Source organism: Agelaius tricolor, unplaced genomic scaffold, assembly GCF_023055355.1.
Source record: "Agelaius tricolor isolate 1412-34295 unplaced genomic scaffold, bAgeTri1.0.p SCAF_3, whole genome shotgun sequence".
NCBI classification, from domain to species: Eukaryota; Metazoa; Chordata; class Aves; order Passeriformes; family Icteridae; genus Agelaius; species Agelaius tricolor.
The window spans coordinates 8,712,237-8,725,848 of NW_027269263.1; the positions used below are offsets into that span (position 1 = coordinate 8,712,237).

At 37.1% G+C, this 13,612-nt stretch overlaps 1 protein-coding gene across 1 annotated transcript in view; it reads right to left on the bottom strand.

Annotated features, from left to right (window-relative positions):
* The window catches only part of MYBPC1 (myosin binding protein C1), a 48,810-nt gene extending 35,772 nt beyond the window's left edge, over window positions 1–13,038 (bottom strand). Inside the window, exons 1-9 of the mRNA XM_071424312.1 lie at window positions 12,995–13,038; window positions 12,197–12,273; window positions 6,638–6,670; window positions 6,237–6,272; window positions 5,558–5,593; window positions 3,124–3,228; window positions 2,326–2,474; window positions 1,829–1,946; window positions 951–1,002 (exon numbers count right to left, since the gene is read on the bottom strand). Coding sequence (XP_071280413.1) covers window positions 951–1,002; window positions 1,829–1,946; window positions 2,326–2,474; window positions 3,124–3,228; window positions 5,558–5,593; window positions 6,237–6,272; window positions 6,638–6,670; window positions 12,197–12,273; window positions 12,995–13,038 — 650 coding nt within the window. The remainder of the gene's footprint in view (window positions 1–950; window positions 1,003–1,828; window positions 1,947–2,325; window positions 2,475–3,123; window positions 3,229–5,557; window positions 5,594–6,236; window positions 6,273–6,637; window positions 6,671–12,196; window positions 12,274–12,994) is intronic.
* Between the last annotated feature and the right edge of the window lie 574 nt (window positions 13,039–13,612).

Genomic DNA, 13,612 nt, shown 5'->3' on the forward strand with positions numbered 1-13,612 from the left:
CTTATCATAGAGCACATATAGACAAAAGAAATGTCCTAAATATTTGTAAAAAGGGAAAAATAGTGCAAATCTTAACTGAAATGAAGCCAATGTTTAATCAAGATTTTACATGTAAGATATTACTTAGAAAATCAGAAAATACTGAGATATCTTCATCTGCTTGGGCAGAGTAGTTACTGCATTTTTTAAAATGTTTTAAAGAAGGAAATGCACCTTGAATGTAATATCTTTTGTATTTATCTTCAAATTAACCCCCCCTAAATAAAAGCAGTTATCTCTGAATTACAGCTTTACTTGTAAATTAACAAACTGCATTCATTATCTGTTTGTAAAGTATTTTCATTCTATATATTCTTTATATATTTCATCACAAAGAGATGACACCTATACTGGTTAGAATTGCTACTTTATCAGAAAGATAACAAACCTTAAGACACAATGCTTTATCTTACATTCTCTGTACTATACTATTTTCTGTTTTTCCTTACTGATGGTATTTACTGTTTACTGTAAGGTAACAAAGCCAGATCCTGTCTTCTTCAAATCAGTGTGAATTTTCTCTCTGCTTTTAATCAGTGCAGGATTGGGACCACGAACTTTCATACTGTGGCTGACAGCTTTCAGGAAACATGCAGTAGAATATTTGAGTGAATGAAAATATATTTTTAAAATCCTCCAAAGAAACATATATTTAATTGACTTAAATATTCAATCTTCCTTTAAATTAATGACACTTGGAATTTCACAGTAGGGGTACTTAATAGCATATGTACTATCTATGTGTTATAACTATTTCATTCTAACTACCACCAATTATTCAAAATCCCACTTCTTTCATCTATATTTACAAATACAGTTTTATAAAGTACTTGATGCAATTGTCTGACACAAGTTCTGTGCATGCTATCAATGTCCATTACTGAGGAGCTGGATAGGATCATTGAAGTTACCTTCTTTTGAAAGCAGATCTGATGTCAATGGATGGAGCAGCCTGGGAAGATTCTATGAAATAACGGTAACACAGGAATTAAAAACACAATTTGGATCATTTATGTAACCAGTGTGATTTGGAATATGAAATTTGTTCTGTTTCCTCCTGAATGACAGCATTTGTGCTTCCCCTTTGGCATGAAGTTCTGCTATCTGCAAAGATGCTCAGTGCTAAGTGTGTCATTTCTCTGAAGTACTTTCTGCAGTTCTGCATAGGAGATTTGTTTCTCTGGTGTTTCTCTCCATTTGCCTGCCTGCCTGCCTTATTCACAGGCTCTGGCCTTTTTTGTCTCCTCACTTGCTACGCTTTCTCCCCTGCTGGCATCTTGTCCTCTCTCGGTACACTCAGCATCAGAGGATGGTGACAGAGTCAGTCTCCTCTGCAGCTACAGACTCACATTTATTGTCAGGGCAAGGAGGAGTTCATTCCCCTTGTGGGGATTACCCCTTTGGGACAGCCTGGATCAGATTAAATGGTTCTGATCCACAGACAGTGAATGGATGGAGCCAGGCTGGCCCTCTGCCTTGCTGACCTCTGAGCACACACACAAAGCCCTGAGTTTTGTGTGCCAGAGCCTGATTTGAGTTCAATACTGGTTTTACCTGCCAGCTTTTCTAATTTTTGGATAAATGTCTCACATGGTATCTATTCCAGTGTTCATTTAGGCAATAAATTACAGATAGAGGAATATTCTCTGAGCTCTATGCTAAAAACGTTCACTTTAAGTATTATTTCATTTAAAGGGTCTGAACAAAATGAATTGTCATTTCAAATCTTAAAAAAATAAAGAAAGAAAGAAATCCTTATAAATTTTTACAGATACCAATGGAACCTTACCAGTGACTTCAAGGTCAAAAGAGCAGCTATCAAATTTGTCCTTGTAAGACACTTCGCAGCGATAGTTCCCTGCATAGTTTTCCTTAGCTTTGATGATCTGCATCTCAAATGTATGAATCTAAAAATCAAGCATAGTCATTCATTAATGTGGGGAATGCATTTGCACAAGTCAGAAGTTAAAACATGAGTCTTTCAGGCATGCACCAGAAACGGGGAACAATTCAAATAATGGGCTCTGAAAAGAAACTGGAACCCAAAAATGGCATCAGAAAATTTTGATTTCCCCACCATTACTTGTCCTGAGTTGGGAGAGCAGAAAATCTGCTTCTGCAGAGGGTCAGAGATGACCACTGAAATCTGTGTGGGGAAGCCAGGGTTAGACTCCACTGCTCTTGAGCAGTGTTGTCTTAAACTGATGTCTTAAACTGTTGTCTTAAACTGATCTTTAAGCTCTCTTTGGAGCTTTGCCCCCATAAGAAGGAAAAGTGAAGACACACCTTGGTGTGACGCTCGAAGGACTCCTTCAGCTGCAGGTGCTTCCCCGCTTTGCTGGCCAGATCCATCCATTTTCCTTTAAACCACTTCACATTTGGCTTTCGGAGAAGATCTTTGGCTTCTACTTTGGCTATAAATGTAATATTCCCACCTTTCAGAAAGAGAAAAGAATAATGCATCTGTTGAGGAACATGTGGTTGGTCAGTTGCATCTCTACAAGTTCCCTTCACTTCTGTTCCATTCAGCCATCCTCTGTTCTACCACAAAATTAAGAGTCAGATGGAGTCACACCGACTCTGAAAGTGCTGCAGTGGTACAGAGGTTAATGAATTTGGGTCTGGTAGCTTTCTGCTGCTCCTCTGCATAAGATCTTCTTGATATATCAATAACAGTGCAGCCAACAGTATCAAAATAACCCCAGCTTTCTTCCCCAGAAACTGTACCTCTTACAATTTCCGTACAAGCTAGTTCTTCCTCAATGTCTGCATAGTAGGGCAGGAAGGAAGCTCACTTCTGAACTTTCTTCTTTTCTGCCATGACAGAAGCAGAGAATCTGGGGATCTGTCAATACCATCCTCAGTAAATTATTAGAGTTTGAGCTCGTCTTGAATTAAACATTTGGGGTTTGCTTCTCTGAACACAGTCCTTTTGCCCTCAGAGTGGAGTTCACATCCAGCCAAAACCAGAGGCAGCACTTGCAGCTGAGGGCAGAAGCTGAGTGCCACAGAATCTGCACACACCATTCCCAGCTCTGCCTCTGTCTCTGGCAGTGGCTTTTGGTTTTGTTCCCAGGCACTTACCAACACTCACTGTTCCACTCTGAGGTTTCTCGACGAATAAAGTGGATCTTTGGGCATCATCACGTTTTTCTGACTCCTCTGGAGCTCCTTCTCCAAGAGACCATACTGAGATGCAGACAGAGGGGGAAATATCAGTCATCTGAGGGTGTTTTACTCCCTCCAAAGTACACTTACCTGAACTTCCTAAACTCTCTAGCCCTAGCACCTTTCTCTTCTGATGTCCTGAAAGACATGTAAGTTTTTGTTCACACTGACATCCATTGCTTGGCTGTCACATTGTGTACAGTTCCTGCAAGAGCACTACCTCTGTGGTGATGGAAAATGAAACTCAGGGAGGAAGAGAGGGCAACCTGATCAGCCAGGACAGGCACTGAGCAACTTGAAGGGCACCAGCATTCAACCATGAGTGCTTTACAGAGGTGATGCACAACATCAGCTCTTTGTTTTTCAGAAGAGATGGAGGTTCTGAAAACACAAACAGCTAGAAGCACAGAAATCCCTACATCTGATGCACAGTTTCAGTGGATCTCTCTCAACCCAAATTAAGTCCATTGTACAAGCTGGTTCTTCCTCTATGTCTGCAGAGTAGGGCAGGAATGAAGCTCACTTCTGAACTTTCTTCTTTTCTGCCATGACAGAAGCAGAGAATTTGGGAATCTGTCAATACCATGTCCTGCCATGTGAATTTTATGTGAAATTTTATGGAAAAATTAATTTGTATGGAAATTATTGTGAAATATGTTCAGACACAGCAGCTTCTCTTTTGGAAACTGGGACTTTGGAACTGAAAAGGAACAGCAGTACTGAGAGAAGCAGCAAGTGAGTGCTCTCCCCAGGGCAGAGCACTGTACCAGGAGGGCTGCGTGTTTCTGGTCTCTCTGTTTATCTGGACAGCCCTGGCTTTGTGCTAAGCCATTACATCTTGTATAAAACCATGGTCAAAACTGATTCCTAGCAGAAAGTACAAGGAGAGAAAGGCAGTGAATGCCTGTCTCTTTTCTGCTCACTTTCTGCAGAGAGGCAAAGCTCATGTCTCATATTCCAATCTGAAGTCCAAATGCCATATCTCCATTTTTTGAGCAGTTATTGCCAGTACAGAGGGGAAACTAATTGAAGTGAGAGGTCAGAATAGTCTTTCTGATATGTAGTGATTACTGCTGTGGGAACCTTTTCAGCTCATGAAAATTTCTACCAGCCACAAATGTGACAGAGCTCATGGCATCCATGGGAAAATGCAAACAAATTGGTTTTATTATCCTGAAGCCTATCAGGAATTTTAAAAAGGTATCAAAATACTGGATAGCTTTGCTATGAAGTCATAGTGTTTCAGTCAATTGTGGGTGGTGTGCCTAGCACCTCTGTATATGCCTGCTTGTACAATAATTCTCACAGGTAAAGACATCCATGTATATACACACATGTATGTACACATATATACACACATACATGGAATGATTTACACAGACATAAATGAACACAAATATATATAGATACAGATCTATATATACTCTCTATAATCTAAATTTTTAGATTATACCACTCAAACATGGCAATATATGGAAACAACATGAGAACAAGTGAAGGTTACTGGTAGTAAGAGGATGAAGTGATGATAGCACAGGATCTGGTCACGTGCAGCAACAAACCTAACACGCCACGGGGTGAAATGGAAAAAGGATATTAATGAATGGAAAAATGATATTAATAAATGGAAAAATGATATTAATAAATGGAAAAAAGCTTACACAGAGTCATTAATTTGGTACCACGTAAAGGAACACCTAAATATTATCATCACCTCTAGATATTAACACTTCCCTATGTATTAAGCAAAGAGAAGGGGGGGTGGGTTTGACGCGGGCTGGCATAGGCGGCTATGCCAGGTCCATAACCATGGTTGAAGTACCAGCTGCTCATTTTGTTCCAGAGGCTGCAAATCCTGAAACCACCAGAGTGGGTGCAGTGTGGGTTACCTGCCAGGGTAGGAAGAAAGAGGTTATGATGATTTTGCTAAGTTTTCCCCACCGTCCTCTGAGGTGTGAGAAGAAGCCATTCTCCTACAGTCTTCTGGGACCTGTGTGTGGGATTCCCAGTCTTCTGGGACCTGTGTGAGGCTGAATGCAGGAATGGAATTCCTGTAGGCTGAGGAGGAATGGAACAGCTATGTATCTATCTATACAGACAGAGATATAGATAGATAGGTATGTATGTATGTGCCAAATACATGTCCTGTTCTGTGCAGCGCAGCCTTCTCGCTCCCGCTTTAGCTGCTAGAAACCTATTTGCCCTGATACTTTGAAGCATTTCAACAGCCACAGTTTGCTGCTGTCTAAACAACAAAAATAAAGTATTATCTTTTAAAAATAAAGTCTAGAAAGTATTTTTTATTATGTAATTTTGGGAGTGTTTCATCATGTTTCTCAGGAGGTCTCACCTGAATCCTTTCTTTCCGCTGGCTTAGACATCCCATCTGAAAGGGAAGAGCAATTTAGATGACACCAGCTCAGAGATCACAGCTGAACTGGCCTCAGATCACTGGGATTTTAAGAACATTGATTCTTCATACAAGAAGATTAGACTAAATATTTGGGACCATATCCATGAGAAACTACTTGAATACCAAAAAAAAATGTGAACAGCTGAGAAAAACCCCCAGAAATCTTCCCCAGTTTTCTCTAGAAAATCTAAATTAGTTTAATTCCATTGAAGAGTTTCTTCAGAAAGGTTACATGAGGCTGATGTTTTTTCAATGATTTGTGTAGTTCCAGGTAACAGAGGAATTTTCATTCCTCAATATTTGTCTGAGGGACAGTATTTTGATTATTTAAACAGTATGCTTATTTATCTGGAGTTGCTTTTGGATCTACTAACCAATATTTTACCTTCCACTGGGAGGGTCTACTAAAGACCTCAAGACAGGACTGGAAAGGGACTTAACTGTTATAAGGGTCTTGTACTTCTGAACAGAGGTTAATAAAATGTAGGGCACTTTGAAAATTTTTTAAAGTCATATCTTTTGAGTTCAGTCTGCTGGTTTGGACTCTTTCTTCATTAATATTCAAGAGAAAAATACATACATACATACACACACAAAGCATTATCACAGTCCTAACCTGCTGGTGGAGTACTAACTGAGGTGTCATCTTCATCTGTGAAAAGAAATACAAATGAAAAAGCACATGAAGAAACTGAAAGCACAGGCGATCATCTGCTTTAAAACAACTACATGAAAATGTAAAACCTGCAAAAGAAAGGGAAATAAATTGCAATATTCAGGAGCATTCACAATGGAAGATTCAAACTGATGAGAGAAGCTTTGCATAATTCAGTAGCTGAAATGGTAAACCTTGATGTTTCAAGCAAGTAAAAAACAAAATGAGATGTGGACTGTGATCTATGATTAAATCATGAGTTTATATGAGAGCTGCGGAGTGATTCTGTTTGTTAGAGATGTAATCCACAGTAATTACGATAAGAAAGCCACAATGAAATGAAGGAGAATCACATATCTAACCTGAGGAAGATGTCATTTCTCTGATGACCACGTCTGCAATTAAAATGTGCACCACATATGCATTCAGCATTATTAAATCAAGATATGAAAAAGTTAAAACTAGTCCCCTCTATTTATACTTTGTCATTTCTATACTATAATGTTAATTTAAAGTTCAAGGAATACACAACTCAGTTTTTCCTCATATCAACAGGAGAATAGTTTTAAATAAGGAAAAAACTATTGTCACCATGCTGGATTTTCCTTTTTGAGTAAAGGTTGACTGTCATGAGGTATTAAGTAACTACAAACAATTGTTACCCAGATATTTTAAAAAGTTTAATCAGATAGAATATGTCGAGACTTATATTTATAAAAATCAAAAGCCTGAGAAAAACATGAAACTGGTGTTAAATGGAAATACAGTAATCATGATTATTAGAAAACCAGAATAAGGTAAAGACCATCTTTACAAGTGTCTCTGAATTTTAGACGTTGACTAGAAACCTCAGAGATCAGCTTTGATAAAAATAAGCAAAAAGTTCTTAATGTCTTAAAATCCTAGTGGTAAAAAGTAAGGAAATAACCAAAGTATCCTTTGAAAGATAAAAATAAACTAGATATATTTAGGATTTAATAGAGAAGTTATATGAAGATAACATATTTTTATGCAGGATCAGAAAATAATCTGTAGAACACTTCAAAATGGAGAACAGAGTTAAACAAGAACAACTTTGGAAAAATATTAACCCACAACTTTAAAGATAGTCTTTTTGGGGGTTGGATTTTTTTATATCTTTTATTTGTGTTTCCATAATGAAATTTAAATCTGAAGTTATCCTTTGATTTTGACCTTAAAGTTATAATTTATCGATATTTTTTCAAGGAAAAATTTCATAACTATGACAAAAGCACATATGAAATATAGTTGCATTTTCATTAACACTGGCAATATTGAATTTTTGGATTTGTTTAACCACTGAAGGGTAATTAAAAGTCTGTTAATATAATTTGACTGCTTCACCATAACGTTTTACTCATTCCTTTTTAATGATTCATCAAACTTCATTTTAAAAATCCCTTGGGAGGAGGATGAAAGTTGTAATTGTATGCCTACACATGAAGGATTAATGTGTTACCTTGCAAATATCTTTTCTTATTCACAGAAAAAAAAAAGAATAACAGAAGAGTTCTCATGAGCTGCATCATCCAATGCCACAAGCAGATGTTGAAAATGTTGATTTTCAGTAAAAGCACAGTAATGATTAAGTCATGTCAGATGTTTTAACATACTGCATTAGCAGCTAAATGGATGCAAGGCTATGTGCTTCCACTGCAAATATTTCTCCATATTTCATGAAAGCATTAAGTGTACTTTCAGCTCTTTTGGTCAATGATGTCACCATTGTGATTGATGATGGCTCAAAGAGCCATTTGACTGAAAAAAATAATTAGGACCAGCATAAAACATTTGATGTGATGCATCCTACATGAAGATGTATGATAATCAAGTTATGAAAGGACCAGTTTTCTCATTCATTTAATCATTTGAAAAAGTAAAAAACCCAAAAAGAAGTTATTAGTTTTGCAGGGGGATTGCTGGGGTTTCTCCAGGGTAATCTCTCATTTTTCAAACAAAATGTTAACATCAAAGACAAACAAAGGAAACAAACAAACACGTCAGAAGTATAAGTTTGAAAGCCCAATTGAATGTTTTAGAAATGGAAAGAGTATGAAAACACTACATGCTGGAGGGATTGTTTTGACAATTGGGTAATTATCAATCCAGCACTCCTTCTCTCTCAGGCTTTTAGGACAAAATGGACTGACTATTGGTTCAGCAGCTACAGCCAATTCAGTTTCTGTGATGAATGATTGTTTATGCTAAAATAAAGTCCATTTGAAGATTAAGAAAACGGCAAAAATACCATATCTGTTAGTAGAATTATGATCACTAGTTCACTACCCTTTTCTTCTGCAAGTAAACTTTTGATGGGATTTATTTTTCAATCTGTTGCATGATAAGAGTTTGCTATGAGGAAATCAATTGATTCATTTGACAGTTGGCTGATGAGATGAATTACTCCACAGAAAACTTTATTCTTTGTCTATGGCACACTCCCATCAACATATAGGGTAATTATGTTTCTTTTTCTTGTTTCTAAATGATAACATTACCTGTGGAGCAGACTGAGCTGAAATAGATTCTTCAGGGTGAAAGAACTCTCCACATCTCCAAAGAAGCTAATCTAAACACACTTAGTGTAACCTTAACATTAAAATTTCTGACTGCTGGCACAGCAAATGTAGAAATACATGTCCAAAATAAAGAAATTACTGATTAATATATGAGCTGCTAGTGTCAAGAATTTTATACCTATTTTCCCCTGATTTGAAACATCCCACACAAAATGGAAGCTGCTATTCTGCCATCAGCCACACTGTTGACAAGCTTAACGTTGTGAAGGAGTGTCAAAAACCAATTAATTGCATATAATTTTATTTTTCTATTCTACTGTTTGTGCTGAAATTACAGAGCACAGCAAGACTGAGAGTTTCAAATTTAGTTGACTTCAATTACCAATCTGATTTTCAAAGGGAATGCAGCAGTCCCAGCAAGGGGACTTGGCACTTTGGAGATGGTAAATGAAGCACATACCCACAGGGGGGAAGTTTTAGTAGGGAGATGAGAGGATAAGTGAAACCTGGGAAAATACAAGGGTGACACATGCAATGAACATTTTAGTAGATGGTTGGAAGAAACCTAGAGGAAAACTATCAGTAATATACAGAAATTTTAGTAGCTCTGTGAGTGGCTGGATGGGACCTAAAAAAAGGAATGAGCAATTTGGTATTAAAATTTTACTGTTATTCCAGCAAGTGGGAACAAAATTATACTCAATCTGTAAGATTATGCTAAAATTAAAAATGAAGACACAAGCATTTAAATTGAATGAATATAAGGCAATGTAGTAAATTTGGAGGATTTGTGCTGATTCACTTTGTTTCTCCAAAAATAAAATGGATGATCACATATATCCTGAATTTTAACAACATTATTATAGATCTTTTAAAACTGGTTTATTTTATGAAAGGAAATTTTATGTTTACTGCTCTGAGCTACTAATTTACAGGAAAATAACCATGAGATACAAAGAATTTACCACACTGTTTTTCATTTCATAACTTTACAACGAACACAAAGGAATATAAATATGTAATTTCACACAGACAATAAGTACCAAAAAGAAATAGAACAGTAAAACAGACACACAGATAGGTATACTGTATCTTCCTAATTTCTGTTGTTAATATTTTCTTAGGGATGAGGTGAAAATGATGGACTACAGGATTTACATGGACTACCAAGATTTCTTTCCTAGATGTCAGGTTCCAGCACAGTCCCATTTCAGGTTCCTACAGTGTCTACAGCCTATCTCAGACATTATCAGCAAACAGGGCACAACTGCTGGCACACAAGTATTGCATTATTGCTGTGGAACTCAGATATGAAATGTTTCCCATTTTGCTTCCATTCAGGGAAGTACCTAAATCTGCTACATCTGAAGGTGCAGAAAGTCTTTTACATATAGCTTATATAAAAGCTAACATCTAGCTGGTTCTGTCATAATTTCCTTGCTGAACTGTTCATTTTCAAGTGTAAATGATTTTGGACAGGTTGGAAGAATGGAACCTTTTCCCTTTTTGTGAATTATGCTCACCATTATAAAGATTTTTCCTTTTTCCTGGCACACAAACCTGAAGGGATAAATCTATGAAAATACATTTTCCCTTATTTGGTGATATTCTGCAGTAAAACAAGAGCTGATAGGAACAACTGCTCTGTAACTAATGTTTAGAAGTACTGAGTGTCTGGCAATGACATCTCCTTTGTTTTGCAGAGGTGACAGTTTCACTGGAGCATGGCAGAAGGTCATCTATCTATTAATATTCAGACTTCCATTGGCATTTTTATGGAGGCAACACCTGCCACCATGGCTTGAAACTGGGAAAATTCTCCATAGCAGGATCTCAAAGAATATTTTTTGGTAACAAAATCCTCCTAGCAGGTTTCTCTTAGGAGGAACATTTTTCCTCCTAGGAAATACTTGTCTCCTTCACTAAATTCAAAATAGAAACATAATAATGTATAAGAAGATAATAGAAGTTTTGGATAAGTTACCTACCATGTTTTCATTTTTATTCAGTGAAATGTAGGCTTGTAAGCAGTGAGGAAATCACCATTCATGTTCAGTTTGGGAACAAACATTTTTCTCATATCCAAATTAAAGCAAGCAGAACTAACTGTTGGAATAGCTTGAGGCAAGACTTTCATCTTTTTTCCTATCATTAGGCATGCAAATTATTTCTGAATTGCATTTCCATTACCAAGTTGACAGATTTGATTACTCACACAAAAATTTGTGTGTCAAAATAATTGCTCAATGCAAGGATAACTGGCAAAATAGCATGCACTGAAGCCTGGTTCAGCATTCTTATTTTCAAAAGGGTACTTGAATCACACATTTTTAGTGTTTATATTTTGACTCTGCTGAGAAAAATAGCCATGCATGCCTTTGCCAAATAAATCTGCAAGTATCCAGTATACATCCAGTCTGTCTAAAAGAGAGGATTTGGTTTGGAAGACAGCAAAAGCCAGAATACATTTTCAAGCAAGCCATTTCTTGATTTGCCATGAAAAAGCATAACCATGCCAGATGAAAAGCAAGCATTGCATCAGTTGTAAGCATATCTTGGTCTGCTTTAGCCTTTGATCAGAATTATGTTTAAAAAAGATTATTCTTCTCAAAATAAACTGACGGGGTGTTTGATTTCTATTTTGGCAAGGCTCCTACAAAAAGCAGAGAATTTGGCCCAGTTCCCTCAAAATGCATCCTCCTAACCAGAAGAATTGACAGCAGAGCTAGAATCTAATCTCAGCAGCACAAAAACATGTGTTAAAACTGGAGCTGATGGTTGCACACGCTGCTGGTGGAACAGTTTTCTGTTTGTTCACAGCAGACACCTCAATCCCACTTTTCAGAGCCTGTAAACAGCTCATCTGCTGGGCTCCCAATGAGGACAGAAAGATGAATGTGTGATTTTTTTAATTTCAGATGAAAAAAAATCTATGGGGCTTTCTGAAAGGTACCATATCAAGTTTCTGTGGTAGAACAGAAACAGCTTAGAGTGACAGTAGGACATTGTCCACTTTATTTAAAAGCAACCAATGTTCACAGTATCTGATTTTTAGCAAGCTTGGTCAGGGGCAACAGCCAGGCTCATTTAAACTCAGCTTATTGCTCATGCAAATCACTTGGAATTTGATCCATTAATTGAACAGTCAATAAAAATACTGTTGCTAAAGCATCAGTCTGGTTTGCAGGGTTTTTGAAGATATTCATGAGTAACATAATTTCCTTGGGCTGGCTAAGTCATGCAGAAAAAGGATCTAGGAAGCCTCATATCACACTTCTGAAATTTAGCTCCAAAATTCTGAATTAAGCTCAAACAATCCAGCATCAGAACAGCATTTAGTTTTCTTTACTGCCCATTTTTAAAGTATGGTTTCAGACTTACCTTTACCCTTTTCATTTCCACCCTCCTGTGGTGCTTTTTGTTCTGTGTAGGAAGTACAAGTATAGTTTTGAGAGGATCTTAAAGTAAAAAGAAAGACTTACACAGCATTTAAAAAGGCAGGATCTGCTAGTATTGGAAAAACAGCATTAAAGAATGATTGATATATGTGTATATGTAATATACAGTTGCAATCCCATACAACATTCTACAACCTGTGCATATCAATGCAATTTCTGTGTTTTGAACAAGTCATTTAAGATTGATGTTCCTGGACTCAGTGGAAAAAAATAAAAAGCTGGGTTTTTCAGAAGCAGCAGTTGTTAGTCTCTTGTTCTTGGGCTGATTTGCAAAAGCTTTTGAAATGAGTTACATATCATTGCTAATTGGATAGAAATTGGATCAGACATGAGTTACTGCCACTCAGTTGATCCTGAAAAGCACAGAGAGAGTGTATTGAGGATATTCTTTAATTCTTTATCATCATCTTCATCATCAACATAGTCTTGCTGAGACTACTTGTATTTAGTTTTCTTGTTTAGAACTGCCAGCCTGTCCTCTACTCCAAGCAGATGAATGTGAATTATTTTTGACCTCATCTGTATGAGAAAACTTGAACTGTGCTTTAAACAAAACAACAATTTCCACTCTTTCTCTATTTCAAGATTTGATAGGATTCCTATTGGTTTTAGTTTCCTACTTCATTCAACCTAGAATGTTGTCAAATCATGTGCTGAATTCAAGGTATCATCACTCAATATCCTGTTGCCTGTGAACAATGGCTTTCTGTGGCAAACTTACCTGTCAGCTGCCTGACAGAACATGGCTTTGGGTGATCCTAACATTGTCAGAATGGAATTAAGATAATTTTTGTTCCATGGAGAAAACATCTGCAAGAGCCAGCTGATACTCTGATTATCCTGATTTCTTCACATGTGCATAGCCACATTATGAAAATTACAGATGAAACTTAAAAGGAAACACCACATTCTGGTAATGTGACAGACTCATGGATGCTTCTGTCTGGATTCCCTAAATTCCCAAGCTCCAGTTGTCAGGTTGTCCATCTTGGCCAGATGTTCCTTTTTTAATGGGACTTTTGCTACAGTAACACTTTATTTTCCCAGTAGGAACAGGAATCAGAAGATTTCAGTGATCCTGGCAGATGGTAGCATGTCTACATATTATTTGAATACTTCATCAGTCAAAGTGCTCCACACTTGTGGCTTGACACTGAGATCTGGAAAGACCTCTCACAGTGACTTCCCAAAAATTTCCTGGTGCGGTTCAAGATGCTTGGTTATGTCCAATAAACTATTTGTAAGTTATAAAATTTGGAATATTGAAACCAAAGTCCCTCTTTGCGTGTTAGCACTTGATAATCCAAGATGACAACACCTTGAGCCAGAAGTGACTGGC